The 23,239-nt window shown below is 45.3% G+C and overlaps 1 protein-coding gene across 1 annotated transcript in view; it reads right to left on the reverse strand.

Moving 5' to 3' along the window:
- LOC132388431 (zinc finger protein 850-like) overlaps nt 1-23,239 on the reverse strand; it is a 79,342-nt gene that overhangs the window by 38,180 nt on the left and 17,923 nt on the right. Inside the window, exon 3 of the mRNA XM_059960775.1 lies at nt 7,014-7,025. Within this exon, the coding sequence (XP_059816758.1) occupies nt 7,014-7,025 (12 nt within the window). The remainder of the gene's footprint in view (nt 1-7,013; nt 7,026-23,239) is intronic.

Raw genomic sequence — 23,239 nt, forward strand, 5'->3', positions numbered from 1 at the left:
CGCCATGCAAGGGTTATTGAGAAAGAAAGGAGGCATCCGATCCAAGGGGACATTGCTTTGTCGATCCTGAACTGGCTTGCCCACAGAAGGCAAAGAGTGGTTGTTGATGGGTCATATTTTGCATGGAGGACATAGAAAGGGTGCAGAGGAGATTTACAAGGATTTTACCCGGATAGGGGAGCATGTCTTGTGAAAAGAGATTGAGTGAACTCGGCCTTTTCTCCTTTGAGCGATGGAGGATGGGAGGTGACCTGATAGAGGTGTACAAGATGATGATAGTCATTGACCGTGTGGATAGTCAGAGGTTTTTTCCAAGGGCTAAAATGGTTGCCACAAAAGGACACAAGTTTAAGCAGTATGTACAGAGGAGATGTCAGGCATAAATTATCATTTTGTTAACGATTTATTTATTTATTTATTTATTTACACACAGAGAGTGATGAGTGTGTAGAATGGGCAGCCGGCAATGGTGGTGGAGGGGGATGTGATATGGTCTTTTAGGAGACTTTTGGACAGGTACATGGATCTTTAAAAATAGAGGGTTATGGGTAAGCCTAGTAATTGCTAAGGTAGGTTCATGTTCGGCACAACTTTGTGGGCTGAAGGGCTTGTATTTTGCTGTAGATTTTCTATGTTTCTGTTAACCCACCCTTGTCATTACGCCAATTTTTTGTTTGCAGTTGTGCCATCCAGTAGTGGGAAACAGGGGAATCAATAAATAGATCCAGATCTCATTCATGATAACACAGAGTTGGGGGTGAGTGGGTTCTCTAAATCAGAAATAAACTCAGTGGCAATTTTACAAAGTGCACCTGTACACCAGCTCATTATCAACAAATCATGTGACACCAGCTCAGTCATGTTAATAAAAACATGCAGAAATGGTCAAGAGGTCCAGCTGTTGCTCAAAACAAACATCAGATTGGGGAAGAAATGTGGTCTCGGTGACTTTGACTGTGGAATGATTGTTGATTCCATACGGTGTAGTGTAGATATCTCGGGGATTGTCACCCACAACTGTCTCGATTTACAGGCAATGGTGCGAAATACAAACAAGAAACATCCAATGATTGGTAGTTCTGTACGGGAAAACGCCGTGTTAATGAGCGAGTCCAGAGGAGAATGGCCAGACTGATTGAAGACTATAATAATCACTGGCTGCAACAGTAGTGTGCAGAAAAAGCATCACTAATCACGTAACATTTTGAACTTGGAAGTGAACAGGCTATGGCTGCAGAAGACCATAAGATCTTAAGACATAGGATCATAATTAGGCCGTCTGGCCCATTGAGTCTGCTCCACTGTTCATTCATAGCTGATCCTTTTTTTTATCTCCGTCTCAATCCCAGTTCCTGGCCTTCTCCCTGTAAACTTTGATGCCTTGTCCAAAAACACGAACATACACTCAGTGGCTACTTTGTTAGGTACAGGAGGTAAATACTAAACTGCCCACGGACAGCAGACTTTGATATTTGTATCAACACCCACTGAAATTCAGTAAGTTTTATTTTAAGTATCACTGCAAGATGCATGTCTGTTTCCCTTAAATACATGCACACAAAAAAAGAGCATCCAAGTCCGTAAAACCTCACAGTTTTAAAGACGATATCGAACAGGATAAACACTGGAAATCCTCTCCTGACGAGGGACGTATTGAAACACCACAACGTTCCCCACCCAGTACGGTCTCTGTGTGTACTTGGTGCTGAGCTTCTCTTTCTGTTCCAGCGAGTCCGAGTCCCTGAACTTAGTGGGTGCAAACAGTAAGTGAACACACCGTGAGCAAGATTCAGTTGTTAAGACATTTAAACCTGGGCTTCACATCATTCAGCATGTAATTCCACACCCTGATCCACAACGCATTAAGTATATGACACAAAAGCTGATTCAAGCAGATGATTCTACTGGGCTGTTCGGTCCAGGCTTCCTATTGTGCCTCAGTGCACGGTGACACAGATTACATCCAGTATCTGTCCACAACTCGATCTGCGCCAGGGAGCAACCGCGACCCGCATCTCGGCTCCGTTCAGTCGGTGTCATCACACCGATTCATTGCAACACGCTCAGAATGCTGGAGGAACTCAGCGGGCCAGGGCCAGGAGGCATCTACAGAAAACAGTCGACATTTTGGGCAGAGACCTTTTGGCAGCACTGCTTTCCAGAACACTTACACTTCGTCCACCAGAAAAAACGTTATCTCCCTGTGGCCAGTCATTGTAATGCCACTTCCCATGCACATTCTGACATGTCAATATATGGCCTCCTCAGTTGCCATGATGAGGAAACACTCAGACTGGAGAAAAAAACACCTTATATTCCGTCTGGGAAGCCTCTGACCTGATAGCATGAATATCGATTTCTCAAACTTCAGGTAATAACGGCCCCCCCCCCCCCCTTCACCATTCCCCATCCCACTTTCCCTCTCTGGCCTTATCTCCTTACCTGTCCATCGCCTCCGTTGGGTGCTTCTCCCCACTTTTCCTTTTCCATGGCCTTCTGTCCTCTCCTATCAGATTCCCACTTCTCCAGCCCTGCATCTCTCACCAATCAATTTCCCAGCACTTTACTTCATCCCTCCCCCTTCCAGTTTCACCTATCATTTTCCACCTCTGCCTCCACTCCCCTCCCCCTCCTTCTATCTCTGACCTATCATCTCTTTTTTTGTCCGGTCTTGCTGAAGCATCCTCTGTACTCTTTTCTGTACAGTTTGGCCTTCTGAGTTACTCCAGCATTTTGTGTTTGTTGCTTGAATTTCAGGCTTCTGCAGATTTTCTCTGGGCATTAATTTATTGTATATTTGGGGAGCAATGTATTTTCAGACTATAAACCACAGCGATGGGCAAGGACAAAGATCCCCGTGAGCTTATAGGAAAAGCTCAGCAGCAGGACGGGCGCTGTCAACTCTGGTGAAAAGTTGTGATTTTGGAATAATATTTTCTTTTGAACACCGACCATTCCTTTTCACCAGATTTAACTGTGCCCCAAATGTCTGGAGCTCCACTGATCTCAGAGTCAGCCCTTTGATAAAGCAAACTTCAATATTTGTCCACAATGGGGCCATTACAATAATGGGCAAGGCAGCAACTGTGTCAGGATTACAAACTGGAGATAACCACACCCTCACGAGTACAGCAAGATAAGAATATATTTCACATTGAAATTAGTGTTCACTTACTAGGAATAAGTAACCTGATCGATCAGATAAAATTATGATTAATGTGTCTGTTACTTTCCTCCTGTCAGTGTGTTTCCTCGCTATCACTCATACTTTACAAATAGCTGAGCTGTTTCCCTTTACTGATTGATGAAAATCCCTTTAGCATAAAATTTACTAGATGTGTTTTGTCAGCCAAAGGATACTGATGGGAGATTTAATAAAATTCACGTGCTGAATTTACTGTGAATCTCAATTGCCTTCAACTGGCGGTGCCTGCTTTCAGTTCAATCTGATATATTTTGTTTTAATTTCTCTCTCTCTCCCCCCCACCCTCTCCATCCCCCTCCCCCTGTTCTCCATCTCCCACTGGTGCTCCCCTTTCTTTCTCCCTTGGCCTCCCATCCCATCATCCTTTCCCTTCTCTAGCTCTGTATCCCTTCTGCCAATCAGCTTTCTGGCTCTCAGCTCACCCCACCTGCTCTGGTCTTCTCCTATCATTTCGCATTTTCCCCTCCCCATCCTACTTTCAAATCTCTTACTATCTTTCCTTTCAGTTAGTCCTGACGAAGGGTCTCGTCCCGAAACATCCACAATGCTTCTCACTACAGATGCTGCCTGGCCTGCTGCATTCCACCAGCATTTTGTATGTGTCTCTCTGTCAAACCTTCTTTTGATCTCCCACCTACCCACACACTTCTGATAGAAGGGAAACAACACTGCAGGTGGTGACCCACAACAGGTCTCACCAACCGACAATTTAATGGAACCATCACATCTTTACACCCCTCCACACTTCTACCCCAACCCCGCTATAAACTGCAGTGTGAGTAGTTCTCATAATTTTGCCCTCTCCCAGCAGTTACCTACCGAAATGTCATAAAGGGTAGACAGATAGTGCCGATCCCACCTGCAATGGAATAAGCAAAGCGAATCCTCAGTTCCCCCAGTCTGGGATCAGTAAATCCCTGAGTGTGGACGGATCGGCTTCCTGCTGTTGCAAGCAGTAGCCCGGGGTCAGTTCCGAGATGCGGGAAGCTCGCACCTCCTGAGCCTTTGCTGATGATTCGGAGCTGGGTTGAAAGTGCGGCGTTTCCGATAACACCTCCAACTGCCCCGGTTTCCCGCGGGACATGCACAGGACGTCGATGCATTCAACTAGATGAAGGGAATTATTAATTCACTTAAATGCGATTCGCTACAGTTCAATTGTTGAACAATCGAATAAGTTCTCAGTTTCATTTAAGTGGCTAACTGCCTTCATGATTTTTATATATCAATATACACAGCTCCTTACCTTGTACTGCGGCTTCAGGTTCTGTTACCACCCTGTCCCAGTGAGGCTGTGTTACGGGTTCAGTAAGTAATGAACACACCCTGGTTAATGTTCAGTCAGCTCCTGGTGATAAACATTAACTAGACCCACAGCGTTACCAACGGATCTCTCTCTCTATCCTGTTCCTCTCGATCCTGTTCCTGTCTCCAACAAACATCACCATGGAGATGAAATGTGATCTCAGTGATTTTGAGAGTGGAATGTTCGTCGGTGCCAGACGGTGCAGTTTTATAGACAATAGACAGTAGGTGCAGGAGTAGGCCATTTGGCCCTTCGAGCCAGCACCACCATTCACTGTGATCATGGCTGATCATCCACAATCAGTACCACGTTCCTGCTTTCTCCCCATATCCCTTGACTCCGATGTCTTTAAAAGCTCTATCTAACTCTTTCTTGAAAGCATCCAGAGAATTGGCCTCCACTGTTTTCTGAAGCAGAGCATTCCATAGATCCACAACTCTCTGGGTGAAAAAGTTTATCCTCAACTCTGTTCTAAATGGCCTACCTCTTATTCTTAAACTGTGGCCTCTGGTTCTGGACTCCCTCAACATCAGGAACATGTTTCCTGCCTCCAGTGTGTCCAATCCCTTAATAATCTTATGTTTCAATCAGATCACCTCTCATCCTTCTAAATTCCAGTGTTCCAGTGAAAACACTGTCATTCAAGTGTGAAGAAAGTTTAACTCTTTGTGGTACAGGGAAGAGTGATAGAACCAATGACGCGATGTAAAATCCATTAGCTGGGGTCTCGAAGGTTGACTGTTCTTTTCTCCATAGACACTGCCTGGCCTGTAGAGTTCCTCCAACATCTTGTGTGTGTTTCACAAATTTCCAGCACCTGCTGATTTCTCTTGTTTGAGAGAGATCGGTGACGGGTCACTGTCCCGTGGGATATTTCACATCTCACTACAGGGGTGAAAGATGCTTTCTGCTCGCACTCAGTAGAAGTCACCCCGGGAGAGTATTTCTGGATGACGGCAAAGACGTCGTTTCTCTTAATCCATTTGGACAATGATTGTCCCGTTAACATGAACATGTCAGGACTCCCTTCTCCCACTAAATTCACTCCCGATCCCGACCAAAGCCGAGTCTCGCTGTAAACGCTGAATAATTGTGCAGAATCACAGACAACACTTACCTCTGATGTTTAACCGGACAGTGCTCAGTGTGGTCCCGGGAAATCACATTCTGACATCCCGGGTGATCGACAATGGTCCTGCACTGTGTGTCCTCACCCTGTACGAAGAGTTGAGTCTGAGCTGCTGCTCCCGAGGCCACTCGGCTGTGATGTGTCCGTCGCTCATTACAGAAGGAAAGGACCGGGTGAGCCGGGGTAGAGCAGGACTGCCGCAGTCTGGGTCACACTAACTCTCACCGGCTCAGGACGGGTTTGACAGCGGGAGGAGGCGGGAGTGGTCACTCATTACAGATGGACAGGGCCAGGTGAGCCGGGGTAGAGCGGGACTGCCGCAGTCTGGGTCACACTAACTCTCACCGGCTCAGGACGGGTCTGAGAGTGGGAGGAGGCGGGAGTGGGGTCAATGTAGCAACCCTAAAGAGGAAAACAAACAACCTTTCTGTCCGGATTTCCGTGTGGATCTCTCCTTTTTTCTTTCTTTGCAACCAAGTAGGCTTCATAACCATCTTATTACAGGAACAGCTCTGTACTGAATCCTTTAATTTATGAAGGCCAATGTGCCAAAGATTTCTTTTCTACCTTATCTAGGTGAGCTGCCACTTTCAATGAATTGTGGACCCGTATTCCCGGATGCCTTTGTCCTACCGCACCCCTTAGTACCGAACCCTTCATTGTGTAAGACCCATCGTGGTTGATCCTGCTGAAGTGTGACAGCTCACAAGCCTGAATTAAACTCCATCTGTCATTATCAGGCATTTTTACACCTGATGCAGATCCTGCTGCAAGTCTTCCTTGCTGTCAAATACACCTCGAACCTTGGTGTCATCCGCCAATTTGCTGATCCGGATAATCTAATTATCATCGAGATCATTGAGAAAGATGACAAACAACAACGGATATCAGCACCGATCCCTCTGGAAATCTACAAGTCACGGGTCTCCAGTCAGAGAGGCAACCATCTGCTACCACTATCTGCCTTCCTCCTCTATGCTAATGTCTACTCCCATTTACTAACCCAACTTGAATGCCAAGAGAATGAAATTTATTGGTCAAAACCCTACGCGGGACCTTGTCAAATGCCTTGCTAAAGTCCATGTAGACAATATCTAGAGCCTTGTCTTCATCAACTTTCCTGGTAACATTCCTTGTAACCTCTTTGAAAAACTCAATAGATTGTCTAGAACACACAAAGTCATGTTGGATGTCCCTAATCAGTCCTGTTTATTTAAATACTCCTATATCCAATGTCTTCACATGACTGATTTCAAGTGCATTGGCCTATAATTTCCTGGTTTAATTTTGGATCCTTTTTTAAATAGTTGATCTAAATTAGCTATCCTCCAATCCTCTGGTAGCTCTCCTGTCTTTGAGCATAATTTTAACACAATGGTTACATTCTTGCAATTTCTGCATCCGCTTACATCGGGGTCCAAGGACTGAACTTTTCAGTCACTGGGGATTTATACACTTGAAGTTGCCCAACTTGCCCAAAACACTTACTCATCCGTAATTTGTATAACATCCATGGCTTCACTTATATAGATTATTTTCACGAGTGAACACAGAAGAAAAAATCCACTTAAGAACTCCTCTATCTGTTTCGGCTCCATGCGTACATTGGCATTCTGATAATCCAGACAATCAATTGTGTATCCTGAAATCCTTTTGCATTTAAAACATTTAATCCCTCACCTTGTCTGTTAGGACAAACTTATGCCACCCTATAGACTTCCTGGTTTCTTTCCTCAATCTTATCTTGCATTTTCTCGACTCCATAAGTACCTCAATTTTTTCCTACCTGCCTACACCAGTTATGCATCTATTTTTTTTCTAAACACAAAATACACTGCAGATGCTGTGGTCATATCAAGACATACAAAAAAGCTGGATGAACTCAGCAGGTCGGGCATGATCCATTGAAAGGAGCAGTCAACATTTTGGGTCAGGACTAAAGAGGGAGGGGGCAGGGGCCCTATAAAGAAGGTGGGGGGATGTTGGGAAACCAATCAGAGGAAAGAACAAAGGGTGGGAGATGGGAAGCGGGGAGGGGATAGGCAGGAGAGGTGAAGAAGGAATCTAAGGGGAAAGCACTATGGGTAGTAGAAGAAGGCAGAGTCATGAGAGGAGATAGGCAGCTAGAAGAGGACACAGAGTGAAGGTGGGATGGGGGAAGGGAGAGAGGGAATTACTGGAAGTTGGAGATTTCGATGTTCAAGAATACGATTTTTCCTCTGATTGGTTTTCCACCCTCTCCCCCCACCTTCTTTATAGGGACGCTGCCCCCTCCTTCTTTAGTCCTGATGAAGGGTCTCAACCCGAAATGTTGACTGCTCCTTTCAACAGATGATGCCCAACCTGCTGAGTTCATCCAACTTGTTTGTACGTTTTTTTTCTATAGCAGGGCCTCAATACCACGGAGCAGAGCTGTCGTTCTCCATACTTCCTTTGAATATGATGGCATTGTGATCACCAGATGCAAACAGTTTCCCTACACAGACTTCTGTTATGTCTGTCCTGTCTCAATCCCTAATGGGAGATCAATTATCACACTTGAGTCTTTGGGACTTCGATGTACTGATTAATGAAACTTTCCTGAAGACATTTGTCAACTACATGAGTATGTCTACAGTATGAGGAAGCACAAAAAGTTAGTATGCAAGTGCAGGAAGTGGTCAAGAAGGTCAATGGAATGCTGGCTTTTATTGCTAGGGGGATGGAGTATAAGAACAGGGAGGTCCTACTGCAGTTGTACCGGGTATTGGTGAGACCACACCTGGAGTACTGCGTGCAGTTCTGGTGTCCATATTTAAGAAAGGACATACTGGCTCTCGAGGCAGTGCAGAGAAGGTTCACTAGGTTAATTCCGGGGATGGGTAGGTTGATGTATGATGAGAGGTTGAGTAGATTGGGACTCTACTCATTGGAGTTCCGAAGAATGAGAGGCGATCTTATTGAAACATATAAGATTGTGAAGGGGCTTGATCGGGTGGATGCGGGGAGTATGTTTCCAATGATGGGTGAAACTAGGACTAGGAGGCCTAATCTTAAAATAAGGGGATGCCGTTCCAGGACTGAGATGCGGAGAGATTTCTTCACTCAGAGGGCAGTGAGGCTGTGGAATTTACTGCCCCAGAGAGCTGTGGAAGCTACTACACTCAATAAATTCAAAACGGAGATAGACATTTTCCTGGATAAAAATGGCATTAGGGGATACGGTGAGCGAGCAGGTAAGTGGACATGAGGCTAGGTTTAGATCAGCCATGTGATCTCCTGGGCCAGTTTTCGATATGCTGGATGAGTCAGAGAGGAATTTTCCAGATTTTTTCTCCTCAATTGGCAAATTGTTTTTTTCCCCGGGTGATCACATGGGTTTGGGCGGGATGAATAATAAAATAAAATGGGCGGCATGGTGCCCTGTTGGTTGGCACTGTTGCCTTGTGGGATTTGGTGAAAAATAAGAGTTAAGATTGGATCAGCCATGATCTTGTTGAATGGCGGAGCAGGCTTGAGGGGCCGATTGGCCTACTCCTGCTCCTATCTCTTATGTTCTTATGTTCTTATGAGAGTTCCAGTCCGTATGTGGACTGTTAAAATCAAATTATAACAAATTATGTTTTTTGCAATATTCTCTGACATCTACTAATTTGATCCTCTAAATCCCACAGACTCTTGAGCAGTCTATAAAATAGACCCATTGACATGTTCAAACAAATTTTATTTCTCCGATCTACCCGTAAAACCTCACTAGATGAGTTCTCCCATCTGCCCTTACTGCACACTGCCGTGACATTTTCCCTGAGTGAAACCAGCCTGACCCCTTTAATCCCTCACGCTGTCAACTCTGAAACAACAGAATCCCAGAATATTGAGCTGCCAGTTCTCTGCAAGCCACTTTCAATACTGATGACAATATCATAATGCCATGTGTTGATCCATGCCCAAGCTCATCTGCCTTTTCTTCAATACAATACATCGTGGGAATATTTTTTTGTGTTTCAATCGATTTCAGGAGAGTGAGGAAATGGTGGGTGCTGTCGTCACACAGATTTACAAGGGATTTCAGCCACCCCAGAGAAACAGGAGTTGTATTCTGTGAATGCTTCAGAGATGGGGTCATTTTGCTGCAGTTGGAAGTTTGAACATCCCTTGAAAGGCTAACAGTTATACCAGTGCCCAGGAAGAGCAGTGTGAGTTGCATTAATGACTATCGTCCATAGCAATAACAGTTACTGTGATGAAATGATTGAGGGGTTTGCGATGGCTAGAATTAGCTCTTCTCTCAGCTCTTCTGGGCCCACTGTAATTTCCCTGTATCCACAATAGGTCATAATGCAATCTCATCGGCTCCTCACGCGGCTTTGGATTACCTTGACAATACGAATACTTACATCATATTGCTGTTTCTCAACCAGAGCTCAGTGTGTAAAGCAATTATTCCTACAGTTCTGATCAAAAGGCTCGAACCGCTGGGCCTTTCTACCTCCCTCTGCAACGGGATCCTCAATTTCCTCAACAGAAAACAACAATCTGTGCAGTTTGGATATAACGCCTGCACATCACCATCAATACTGGGGCAACTCAAGGATATGTGCTGTGCCCACTGCCCTACTCTCTCTGCACCCATGGCTGTGCAGCTTGGCACAGCTCAAATGCCAGTGACAAATTTGCTATTGTTGGCAGATTTTCAGATGGCGAGGAGAAGGCAAACAGGAGCGAGTATATCACCTGGAGGAGTGGTGTATATCACCTGGAGGAGTGGTGTATATCACCTGGATGAGTGGTGTATATCACCTGGATGAGTGTTGTATATCACCTGGAGGAGTGGTGTATATCACCTGGATGAGTGGTGTATATCACCTGGATGAGTGGTGTATATCACCTGGATGAGTGTTGTATATCACCTGGAGGAGTGGTGTATATCACCTGGATGAGTGTTGTATATCACCTGGAGGAGTGGTGTATATCACCTGGATGAGTGGTGTATATCACCTGGATGAGTGTTGTATATCACCTGGAGGAGTGGTGTATATCACCTGGATGAGTGGTGTATATCACCGGGATGAGTGGTGTATATCACCTGGATGAGTGGTGTATATCACCGGGATGAGTGGTGTATATCACCTGGAGGAGTGGTGTTTATCACCGGGATGAGTGGTGTATATCACCTGGAGGAGAGGTGTATATCACCGGGATGAGTGGTGTATATCACCTGGATGAGTGTTGTATATCACCTGGAGGAGTGGTGTATATCACCTGGAGGAGTGGTGTATATCACCTGGATGAGTGGTGTATATCTCCTGGAGGAGTGGTGTATATCACCTGGAGGAGTGGTGTATATCACCTGGAGGAGTGGTGTATATCACCTGGATGAGTGTTGTATATCACCTGGAGGAGTGGTGTATATCACCTGGATGAGTGGTGTATATCACCTGGATGAGTGTTGTATATCACCTGGATGAGTGTTGTATATCACCTGGAGGAGTGGTGTATATCACCTGGATGAGTGTTGTATATCACCTGGAGGAGTGGTGTATATCACCTGGATGAGTGGTGTATATCACCGGGATGAGTGGTGTATATCACCTGGATGAGTGGTGTATATCACCTGGATGAGTGTTGTATATCACCTGGAGGAGTGGTGTATATCACCTGGATGAGTGGTGTATATCACCGGGATGAGTGGTGTATATCACCTGGATGAGTGGTGTATATCACCGGGATGAGTGGTGTTTATCACCTGGAGGAGTGGTGTTTATCACCGGGATGAGTGGTGTATATCACCTGGATGAGTGTTGTATATCACCTGGAGGAGTGGTGTATATCACCTGGAGGAGTGGTGTATATCACCTGGATGAGTGGTGTATATCTCCTGGAGGAGTGGTGTATATCACCTGGATGAGTGGTGTATATCACCTGGATGAGTGGTGTATATCTCCTGGAGGAGTGGTGTATATCACCTGGAGGAGTGGTGTATATCACCTGGATGAGTGGTGTTGCAGCAACAAACTTACACTCAACATCGGTCAGATGAACGTTCTAATTGTGGACTTCTGAGTGGGTAAGACAAGGGCACAGACACACACCAATCGTCATTGATCGGTCAGCAGTGGAAAGAGTGAGCAACTTCATGTCCCTGTGTGTCAGCATCTCTGAGGATCTCCAGGGCCCAGCATACCGATGCAGTTACAAAGAATGCACGGCAGCCATTATATTTCATTCGGAGTTTGACGAGATTTGAGATGTGACCAAAGACTCACAGATTTCTACAGTTGTACCGTAAAAACTGTTTTAACTGGCAGCACATTGCTTGATATGGCGGGATGGGGAAGTGTTGAAGCTACTGCACAGGATCGAAATACTCTCAGCAATGTTGTCAATTCAGTCAGCTCCATCATGGGCAGTAGCCTCCGTAGCATCCAGGACATCGTCTTGGAGCGATGCCTCAAAACGGCGGCATCAGTCATTAGGGATCTGCTTCACCAAGGAGATGCCCTCTTCTCGTTGGTATCACCAGGAAGGTGGTACAGGAGATTGAGGGCACACACTCAACTAGTCAGGAAACGCTTCCTTCCCTCTGCCATCTGATTTCTGAATTGACATGGAACCCACGAACCTACTTCACTGAATTCATTGTTACAATACTTAATGAAATTTCAGTAACAGATACTTATTGTAATACAGTTTTTTTCTCTACTATTATATATTGCATTGTACTGCTGCCACAAAGCCAACAACGTTCACGGTGTATGCCTGTGATATGACACATCCTCCTGGTGACTCTACGGGGATTAATCCTGATTGGGCCTATCAGGCTGAAGATCCACTTCCCGTGTACTTCTCTATTTCCCAATAACAAACTGTGCAGACAGACGGACAAAGATCACATCCTCATCCCTGGGACTCAATCACAGCCGTCGTGGGGCAGTAATGCCGCTGCTCCACTTGTCAGTGATGGGAAACCATCTTTCTCATTTCACTTTCCAGAGAGCCAGACTCTGAGCATTGCCGGTTTGGGGCTACCCAAGGCTTACCCGAGGCTTTTTGAAACAGACTCGCTCCACTGCCCTGAGAGGACACTTGCAGTGTGGACGGTCCTGCAGCAGCCCCGGGGTCATCAGCTCCTGGACTCAGACACTGGGCATTGGGCAACAGCAGAGCTCCGCAAAGTCTCTCCCATAACTTTCATGGTTAGTTTCTCCCCAGAGCAGTGAAAGTATGCTGTGCAAGAATGTTGTTGGTCAGTTATCAAACTGGAACAATGTGACACTTACTGCTCTGGGAGAGAGAACAGTTAATTCACTGAATTAAAAATATATAGTTCAGTACAATGTAGCAAGACATTTGGCAGAGTCCCACCTGGGAGATTAGTCAAGAAGGTTTGGCATTCAGAATGAGGTGGTAAATTGATTTGGACATTGGTTTTGCGGCAGAAGCCAGTAAGTGGTGGAAGATGGTTTGACTCTCTGACTGGAGACCAGTGACTCGTGGGGTGCAGTGGGGGTCAGTGCTAGGTTCATTGTTGCTTATCATCTCGCTCAACGTTCTGGATGATTTAATTACTGCAATCGTTGTTTTTTGTTCAACAGTAGGTTATTTGCCGTGGTCTGTACTTGTTAACTTAGTTTACAGTAACTCTGTAGTCGGAGCTTTTCTTGTGCACAGACCAGGCAGAAATTGGCCACTCAGCCCATCGAGCCTGCTGCCCCACACAGTGAAATAATGGTGGTCGCTTTGCAATGCTGCCTGTCGCTTTCTGTAACTGGTCACCATCCCACCCACAATGTTTGTTATGTATCGAGACCTTGAACAGAATCAACGTCTTTTCTTTTAAAAGACGTTGAGGAAATCAGCTCGAAACACCAACAATAAACACAGTCATGAGAAAAACGACATGCATTCATCTGAAGTCACAAGTTTTGGAAACAGAAGCCGTGTTGACTAAACATCTTTTTGCACACTTGCTTTGGAATTGTAACCCCTGATGCAGGAATTGTTTTTAACCTGGACATGAATTGTGGAGAATATCAACCATGCAGACAGGATAATGCAAGAACACAACTACCACGACCGCCAGAAGAGACAAAATAGAGCGAATAACTTCCTCCAATACACACAAAATGCCGGAAGAGCTCAGCAGGGCAGGCAGCATCTGGGAAAGGAGTCTTGCCGAAGGGTTTCGGCCCAAAACGTCATCTGTTCACTCTCTTCCTAGATGCTGTCTGGCCTGCTGAGTTACTCCAACATTTTGTGTGTGTTGCTCTAGCATCTGCAAATGTTCTCTTGTTTGCAAGCAACTTCTTGGTCACTGATCCAAAACACGGGTAACGTGTCAACTGGAAGTAAAGATCAGAAATAAAGAACAGAAGCTGCATTCACCTTAATTCACTAAGAATGTTCAGTCTCCCTGTGGGTATATTTTCAAGTTGTTTCCTTCTAACTTTACACCAGACCATCAGAGGAGGGTCATTTAGTAACTATGGGGGAGGGGCCGGTGTTGCTGCTCTGTGAGACTCACAGTGCAATTTTCTGTGTGCAAGCTGCTGCCTGTCTGCAGGGCAAATTCTGACACGCAGGCATTCCTCGGAGCAGGGAGCGGCTTTTCTGTTTAAAACAAATAAACTACTTCAACATTTCGCGCTCACGTTCAACTGTGAACAAAGTTAATTTAACACTGAATTTAAATATTTCTGTAACAGGAAAAAACATTAAAACACCGACGATATAGAAAAGAAAGTTCACCAGTGTCTGCAATCTGAATGTCTACTTATTACAATTGCTATTAGACGTTGAGAGTTTCCAGTAGTTTATTTTACTTCAAACACCCAATATCTGTGGTTTATATATATATATATTTGCGATTTAATTAAATGAATCGATCTGTGGCATAGTCCACGACGATGTTCCGAATGCCAATATCTTACAGTAGTTCTGTATTCTCAATAGTTTTTCCTGCGTATGTGAGTGAGTGTGTGTCAGGGAGGGCGAAGAGGGAGAGAGACTCTTTCGCTGCCCTGTGGGGACATTTCGCATATCACTGCAGAAAGGTTTTTCTGCAGAGTCTCAGTAGAAACCAACTAGAGAATGTTTGTAGTTGAAGGTAATTGTTTCTTTTAATCCATTTGGTCAATAATTAATTTGTTAATTTAAAGATTTCAGAGTTCCCTTCTCCCACTGACTTCCCTCCCAAGCCCGACAAAAGCCAAACCCGATTGTAAATGCTCCCTGGTTCTGAAGAATCGGAGACAACACTTACTGTGATGTTGAAACCGGACGGAGTTCAGTGAGGTGCCGGGTGAACGGTGTGCTCACCATATACAGAGATGTCAGTCTGAGCCGCTACACCCGAGGTTATTCGGTTATATAGTGTCTGTCGCTCATTTCAAAACACTCGCTTTCCCACACTTTCCTCCCACTTGCCCCCTCCCCGCTCCGCTCTTCTTCCACCCCCCCCGACCACTTTTCCTCCCACCTTCCTTCCCCAAGCTCTCTCCTTCCCCATCCTGCGCTCTGCTCATCCCATGCTCAACTACCATTCCTCTTTCCCCACACCCTTCCCCGCTCTCTCATGCCTTCATCCCTCTCCATCTCTCCTTCTTTTTCCTGCCCAGCTGCCGCCTGTCAATCCCTGTCTAACAATGTAGACTGTCATCTAAACGGGAGAATGTTCAAACATCAGAGTGCAGAGGGAATCAGCTGTACTCGGGTCTGACTCCTGGAAGGTTAATCTATAGGTTGAGTCTGTGATAAAGAAGGCAAGTGCAATGTTGTCATTTATTGCAAGGGGAATAGAATATAAAAGCAAGGAGAAAATTCTGAGTCTTTATGAGACATTAATCAGGACATATTTCAAGTGTCATTAACAGTTTTGGGCCCAATATCTCAGGAAGCATGTGTTGTCGTTGTTGAGTGACCGCAGGAGGCTCATGAGGATGATTCCAGCAATGAAGGGGTTCACATACAAGGAGCATGATGCAGCTTTGGGTCTGTACTCACTGGAATTTAGAAAAATGCTGGGGAATCTCATTGACACCTACTGACTGTTAAAAGGACTGGCTGGGGTGAATGTGGAGAGGATGCTCCTGTGGTGAAGGTATCCAAATCTAGGGGTTGCAGCCTTAAAATTGAGGGGCGACCGTTTAGAAAAGATTGAAGAAGGATTTGTTTTAGCCAGAGAGTAGTGAATCTGTCACAGACTGTAGTGGAGGACAATCCGTGGGTGTTTAAGGCAAAAGTTGATTGTCTCTTGATCATTCAGAACATCAAAGGATATGGTGAGAATGGTATACGGTTGAGTGGGATCGGGGATCAGCCATGATGGAATGGTGGAGCTGAATCGATAGGCTGAATTCTGCTCCTGTGTCTCATGGTCCGGTGACTGTCACAAACTGATTTTTTTAAGGAATCATGAAAAGAATGTTTTAGAAACAAATATAGACAATGTGAGTCTGAAGGAAGAAATTATAAAATTCCAGAAACTCACAGCAAGCAGAGCATCAACTGTAATTGGTAGCGAGGTTTCGGAATCATCGGTAGTGTTCTTTATATCAGCTTTCACATTCATTGACCCTCCCTGCAGCAGAAATAGTTAAGCAGACTAATAATGTGAATGTTTCAAACCCAAATGAGAATGAAACTTCAAAGCAGTTGGATATGGTTTTAGCAGAATGGCCTAAAGTGCTGCTTTAAGAAGAGCTGCCTACGGTTCTGTGGAATGTGCAGGGCCAAACAGCTGCTTACACCAGACCCTGAGCTTTGAATCTCCCAGAAAAACAACCCACACCTTTTCCCAGTACTCTTTCAACCTTATTTATTTCTCTTATAGATAGATGACCAAAACTGCAGTCAATACTCCAAATTCAAACTCAGCAATGTCTTATTCCTTTTATTCCACTGCACTCTTTAGTGCGCTATCGTTTACTGTGGAAGACCTACATAGTGCAACACTTTGCACTTGCTTACATTAAATTCCATCTGCAATTTTCAGCTCAGTATTTGCAGCTGCGCCAGATCCCACTGTAACCTGCCTCTCTGCCAACTACACCCCTGATATTGCTGTCATATGCAAATGTGCTTATCAAGTTAAAGAGATTATCATAGATGACAAACAGCAACGGCCCAACTACCATTTCTGTGGCTCTCCGCCGGTCATAAACCCCCAATCAGGGAGACAATCATCTACTATCATTGTCAGCCTTCACCCAAAGCTCCACTGTCTATGCCAATTTACTTCCTTACGTTGAACGTGGAGCAAATAAATTTACTGCACCAAACTCCCTTTCTGTCCCTTTCTCTCTAATCATATTCCCTCCCGCTGTCTCCCCATTGTGTCCCATCATCTACCCCCCTTCTACCTACTCCTCTGCCTCACTTTCATCTTAGTTGCTCCCTGTCCACCTCATAGACCTGTTATGAGTGATGAATAGACCTGATGGACAATGGGGTAAAGTTAACCATTCCCCTCCTGAGAAACACAAACTATTACTATTGCTATGCTGACCATGAGAAAGAGAGATGGAAAAACAAGCAGGAACATCAGCGACAGATCAGAGAGAGGGGGAAATTGCTGATTAACCATATTGTGACTCCTTTTTGAATTATTTACTGTTTCACTGCAAGGACAATATTTGCTCATAAACATTCCTCAGTGGATTGAAGGAGTGGCCTGATTTGATGGACACAGTCATTCAGGAGTGATGGATAGCTGAGTCCCCATGAGTAGGAATAAAAGACAGGTCTGGAGAGACACCCTCCAGACACGCCAGTGGACTCTGACTGAGTGTTGGAACCCACAAGAAAGCTGGGGGCTTCGGAGACCGAACCAGGAGGTCGGTCAGTAAGGCTATCAGTGTAAAAGCAGGGCCGGTGGGGACTTGTGTGTGTGTCCACTCATGCCAGAGTGACGAGTCCACCACAGAAGAATGGAGAGGTCAGAATGACCACACCGATACGACGGATTAAGAAAGCAAAGAAAGGTTTGCCTGACTGTAGCTGTTACAACTCGCTCGCTCTCTCTCTCTCTCTCCAACCATTACAATACAGCAACTATAACTACATCAGCACTCATGAACTGAACTTTATCCTTTTCTATGACAATTTATTTACCCCTAGACATCAATAGAGCTTGTTTATTATTGATTATTATTATTATTCCTACACTTTTAGGTTTATTACTGCTAACTGGTTTTATATGTATATTTGCATTATTGATATGGTTTTGCTTATTTTTATTAATAAACACCTTCAGTATAGTACCACCAGATTCCAATGAATTCTTCTTTCTCTGTGAGTTAGACACCCAGTTACGGGGTACATAACAGACCCTCGCCCTGACTTTTTCCCCTCTCCCTGCTCAACCTCTTTCTCTCTACCTCATTCTGCCCCTCACCTTTACCCTTACATCAACAATATTTTAAGGGTTATTGGCAATTTTGGTAAAGACGCATTTTTCATACACTGTGTCGTGTCTTTGTATTAAGGAATGTCACAGTTGGGAATGGCATGCATCTTTTTTTTAAAGTATCATAAAAAAAGTTTTAAAACAATTGCAGATAATGAGAGTTTGAAGTAAAAATAATTAAATTCTGCAAACTCACAGCAAACAGGACAGCAACTGTAACTGGTAATGTAGCTCGTTCAAGCCCGTTGGCAGTGTCGTTTATGACATGTTACAGGTTCCTTTCAAACTATTAACAGTTTAGCACATTTGCATATGCAGAAATAGTTAAACAGAACACTGAAGTGACTTTGTTTATGTGATAGAGAGTGAAATGTCAAACCAGTTTGAATTGGTTTCAGCAGAAAGGCTGCTCCCTGTTCTGAGGAATATACAGACAGCTGTTTAAACACAAACCCTGAGCTCCGAGTCTCACACAAAAGCAACCTGCACCTTCCAAATCAATCAATGATATTGCCTCTTCCCTCTTCCTTTCCAGTTCCCCTGAAGGGTCTCGGCCCAAAACGTTCCCATTGTATTCAGTTCCATACATACAGCCCGGACCTGCTGAGTTACTCCAGCATTTTGTCTTTCCCTGGTTACGAAATATCCATGACAGGGAGCAGTTTAAACCCATGTCAAAACACATCCAGGCTGTTGAGTATTCTTGGGGAATTAAGGTGTGAATTATTCAAGTCTGATATTAATTTTGGATCTTTACTCAATCAAACTTCTGTCTGTGATCAAGGAGTCATGGTTAGAGAGTCATATCGAAACAGAACACAGTACAGGTGCATTGTCTGAGCCATTTAAACCATCTGTTCCCACCCACCTGCACAGTAGCCATATTCCCCCATCCATATTTTCAAAGGTGAAATCGTGCTCGCATGTACCACTCCTGTTGGCAGCTCGTTCCACATTCTCTCGACCCTCTGATTGAAGACTTATCCACTCATGTCCCACTAAAACTTCTCATCTGTCACCCATGATGCATGATCTCTGGTTGTCGTTCCACCTGACTTCAGTGGAAAAGGCCTGCTTGCATTTACCAATCTTTACCCATCTTCATGTTGCACTGCTCTATCAAATCTCCTCTCAATTTTTAGCATTTCAAGGATTGAAGTCCAAAACTATTCAACCTTTCCTTATCACCCAGGTCCTCTGGAAACATCCTTGAAGTTTTTCCCAGTACACTTTCAAACTTACACCTCTCCTGTAGGTAGGTGACCAAAACTACACACAATACTCTAAATTTGGACTCACCGATGTCATATACAACTTCAAAATAACATCCCATCTCCTGCAGTCAAAAATTTAATTGATGAAGGTCACAATGCCAAAAGCATTTATTAACCACCCTATCTACCTGTGGTGCTGCTTTCAATGAATTATGGACCTCTATTCCCAGATCCTTTTGTTCCACCGCAACGTTAGTGCTCCACTGTTTACTGTGTAAGACCTACCATAGCACAACACTTCGCACTTGCCTGCATTAAATTCCATCTGCTATTTTCAGCTCAGTATTTCCAGCTGTTCCAGATCCCTGTAACCTATGATAGATAATTTGCCTCTCTGTCAACTACTCCCCTAATCTTGGTGTCACATGTAAATGTGCTTATTAAGTTAAAAACATTACCATCCCAATCATTGATATAGATGACAAACAGCAACGGACCCAACGATTAATGGAGACAATCATCTACCATCATAGTCCACCTTCTCCCAAAATGCCATTGTCTACTCCAATTTACTTCCTTACATTGAACGTGATGCAAATGAATTTCCCTGACCAACCTCCCATGCAGGATTGCTAAATGCCTGCAAAAGACCATGTAAACAACATTCGCTTCATTGCCTTTATCTACTTTCCTGGTAATATTCCCAATAACCTCATCAAAAAAAAAATTGTGTGTGTTGGCAGGAGTAAACAAAGTCATGCTGACTGTTCCAAGTCAGTCTTGTCTTTTCAAATACTCATATATGCAGTGCTTCTAATACTGATGTCAGAAGCACTGGTCTATAGTTTGCTGGGGGGTTTTTTAAGCCTTTCTTCAACAGCAGGTCTGTATAACCCATGGAGAGCGGGATTTTACATCATATCCCAGGTACAATCTCAACAAAACGCGAGTAATTGTTAATGTCATTTCACTCTTACACCCAATAACTCTTACAATAAATACAATGTACCTTTCACCTCCCTCTCTACCCACTGCACTTAAACTCTCCATTTTAACACACTCAGGATTTCAGTTTCTCCTACAGAAGTGGGTGATCTCACATTTCCCACACTGGACTCCAGTGACCTGTTGTTCCCACTCACCCTTTTTTCCTTCATTACCCCAAAACCTCTCCACAAGAGACCCAGAACATAGAACAGTACAGCACAGTGCTCAGTCTATTCAATTAAGGAATATATATCGTTTCAACAACGAACGGGGAGATAAACCACCATCCATGGGGGGGGGGGGGGGGGCGGCTGTGAGCATTCGCAGGGTGATTACTACGTCAGAGCGGAGGGTCTCCCCAGGGAGCAAATTCCAGTGAACGACCCAGCAGACTCGGTGAGGAACAACATACACGCCCCTCATATCTCCATTAACCTATCCCCTTTCACCTCAAATGAATGGCCTCTTATCTTAGAAATTTCAACCCTGGGGAAAATATATCGTCTATCCCTCTCGTAATCGTCTAAACGTCCATCCAGTCTCACCCCAGCCTGCGCCGTTCTGGAGAAAACAACACAAGTTTATCCAGCCTCTCGTTATAGCTCATGCCCTCTAATCCAGGCAGTGTCCTGGTAAACCTCTTCTGCGCCCTGTCCAAAGCCCCGACATCCTTCCGAGAATGGGGGCGACCAGAACTGTATGAAACACTCCAGATTTAACTAGCTTTATAAAGCTACAGCACAACTTCCCGACTTTTGAACTCAGTGCTTCAACTAATAAAGACAACCATGTCATTTGCCTTCTTAACCACCCGATCAATCTGTGCAGTCTCTTTCAGGGAGCGATGAACCTGGAGTCTAAGATCCCTCTGATCATCAACACTGTTCAGGGTTTTGCATTTAACAGTGTATTGTCGCATACATTCGACCTACCGAGCTGCCAAGATGATCATCACTAATCAAATCTCACTGAGATTTCTCAGGTCCTGTTGAATTTGCTGCCAAGTGCACAAGTCCGGGAAGGTACAGGTACAGAGAAACACTGACTTGTAGCAGCATCACAGGCAAGTACATTCAGATATCACACGGAACACAAATTGTACAATTCTCTGTTAGTAACAATATGGAAACATGTTTTACTTCATCCTGCTAATAGGACCAGAACAACACGGGCTGGGCGGCGGCTCATCTCAGACGGTTCGGTGAGAAGGTCTCACAACCCGGACCGACCCCGGCACATTCTGCGAAGGAAACGAGGCGAGGCCGCCAGTTCGGGAAAGTTCACCCCCTCCCCCTTCACGTTTTACCGATCACCTTGTGGTTCTCTCCCTTCCCCACCCCCACCTTCTATTCTCCAGTTCTCTTGTTTGAATTCGGATCTCCCCGCTCCGGACCTGCTTCAATACTCACCGAAAGGAAACTGTTGTCGTCGCCCCGCAGAGAATAATCCGTCCCTGGCTCCCTGCCCCAGGGGGCGAGGGTGAGGACCCGCTCCCGATCCCGATCCCACCGCCAACCCGCTTCAACAAAGAACGAAAAACAATACCGCCCTTCCCGGACTGAGCATGCGCGATGTCGCCGGCGCGTCATCAGGTAAGTGGGCGGGGCCTCTGAACCCGCCTGTCCAGGTAGAGCCATTGTCTCAGATTGCTCCTGCCCCACCGAACTCATTTCTGCGTACCTTGACACCGTCTTATCCCTCCCTTGTTCAATCCCTTCCCACCTATGTTCGTGACACTTCTCACGCTTTGAGATTTTTTCAATGAAAAAATTTTCGTTCCCACCGCCTTATTTTCACCATGGACGTTCAGCCCTCATATACCTCCATCCCCCACCTGGACGGTCTCAAAGTTCTCAGCTTCTTTTTGGATTCCAGACCTAACCAATTCCCCTCTACCACCAGTCTCCTCTGCCCAGCGGAATTAGTTCATACTCTCAATCATTTATCCTTTGGCTCCTCGCACTTCTTCCAAACCAAGGGTGTAGCCATGGGCACCCGCACGGGTCCCAGTTATGCCAGCCTTTTTGTTAGCTGGCATGTTCCAAGCCTATACGAGTATCCATCTCCCTCTTTTCCTTCGCTACATCGACGACTGCATTGGCGCTGCCTCCTGCACGCATGCTGAGCTCGTTGACTTCATTAACTTTGCCTCCAACTTTCACCCTGCCCTCAAATTTACCTGGTCCATTTTCGATACCTCCCTCCCCTTTTTTAATCTTTCAGTCTCCATCTGTGGAGACGGCCTATCTACTGATGTCTACTATAAGCCTACAGACTCTCACAGCCACCTGGACTATTCCTCTTCCCACCCTGTCTCTTGCAAAAATGCAATCCCTTTATCGCAATTCCTCCGTCTCCGTCGCATCTGCTCTCAGGATGAGGCTTTTCATTCCAGGACGAAGGAGATGTCTTCCTTTTTTAAACAAAGGGGCTTCCCTTCCTCCACTATTAAGTCTGCTTTCAAACACATCTCTCCCATTTCCAACTCCCATGCCCTCACCCCATCCGCTCGCCACCCCACTCGGGATAGGGTTCCCCTTGTCCTCAACTACCACCCCACCAGCCTCCAGGTCCAACGTATAATTCTCAGTATCTTCCGCCACCTCCAACGGGATCCCACTACCAAACACATCTTTCCCCCCCACCCCTTTCTGCTTTCCGCAGAGATCGCTCCCGACGCGTCTTCCTTGTCCATTCATTCCCACCGATCTCCCTCCTGGCACTTATCCTTGCAAGCGGAACAACTTGGAAAGATCCAAGATGGCGGCGCGACGCAGCTTACAGCGGCCACTCCGGAGCTGATTATCAGTTATTTGTGAAGTGGGGTGCCGTGCGCAATCATAATCGATTGAAAACGGACGTGGAAGTACGGAGAAACACCGGGAAATCCCAGGAAGTTCTTCTTCGTTGTTGCTGTTGCTGTGAGGTCCAACACTCTGTTGGGAAGAACAGGCCCCCAGTCCTCGGGGTCGCATTGGCGGGGCCGTCTTGATACACTCGGCAGAGGATGGTG

Source organism: Hypanus sabinus, unplaced genomic scaffold (genome assembly GCF_030144855.1).
Source record: "Hypanus sabinus isolate sHypSab1 unplaced genomic scaffold, sHypSab1.hap1 scaffold_323, whole genome shotgun sequence".
NCBI lineage: Eukaryota > Metazoa > Chordata > Chondrichthyes > Myliobatiformes > Dasyatidae > Hypanus > Hypanus sabinus.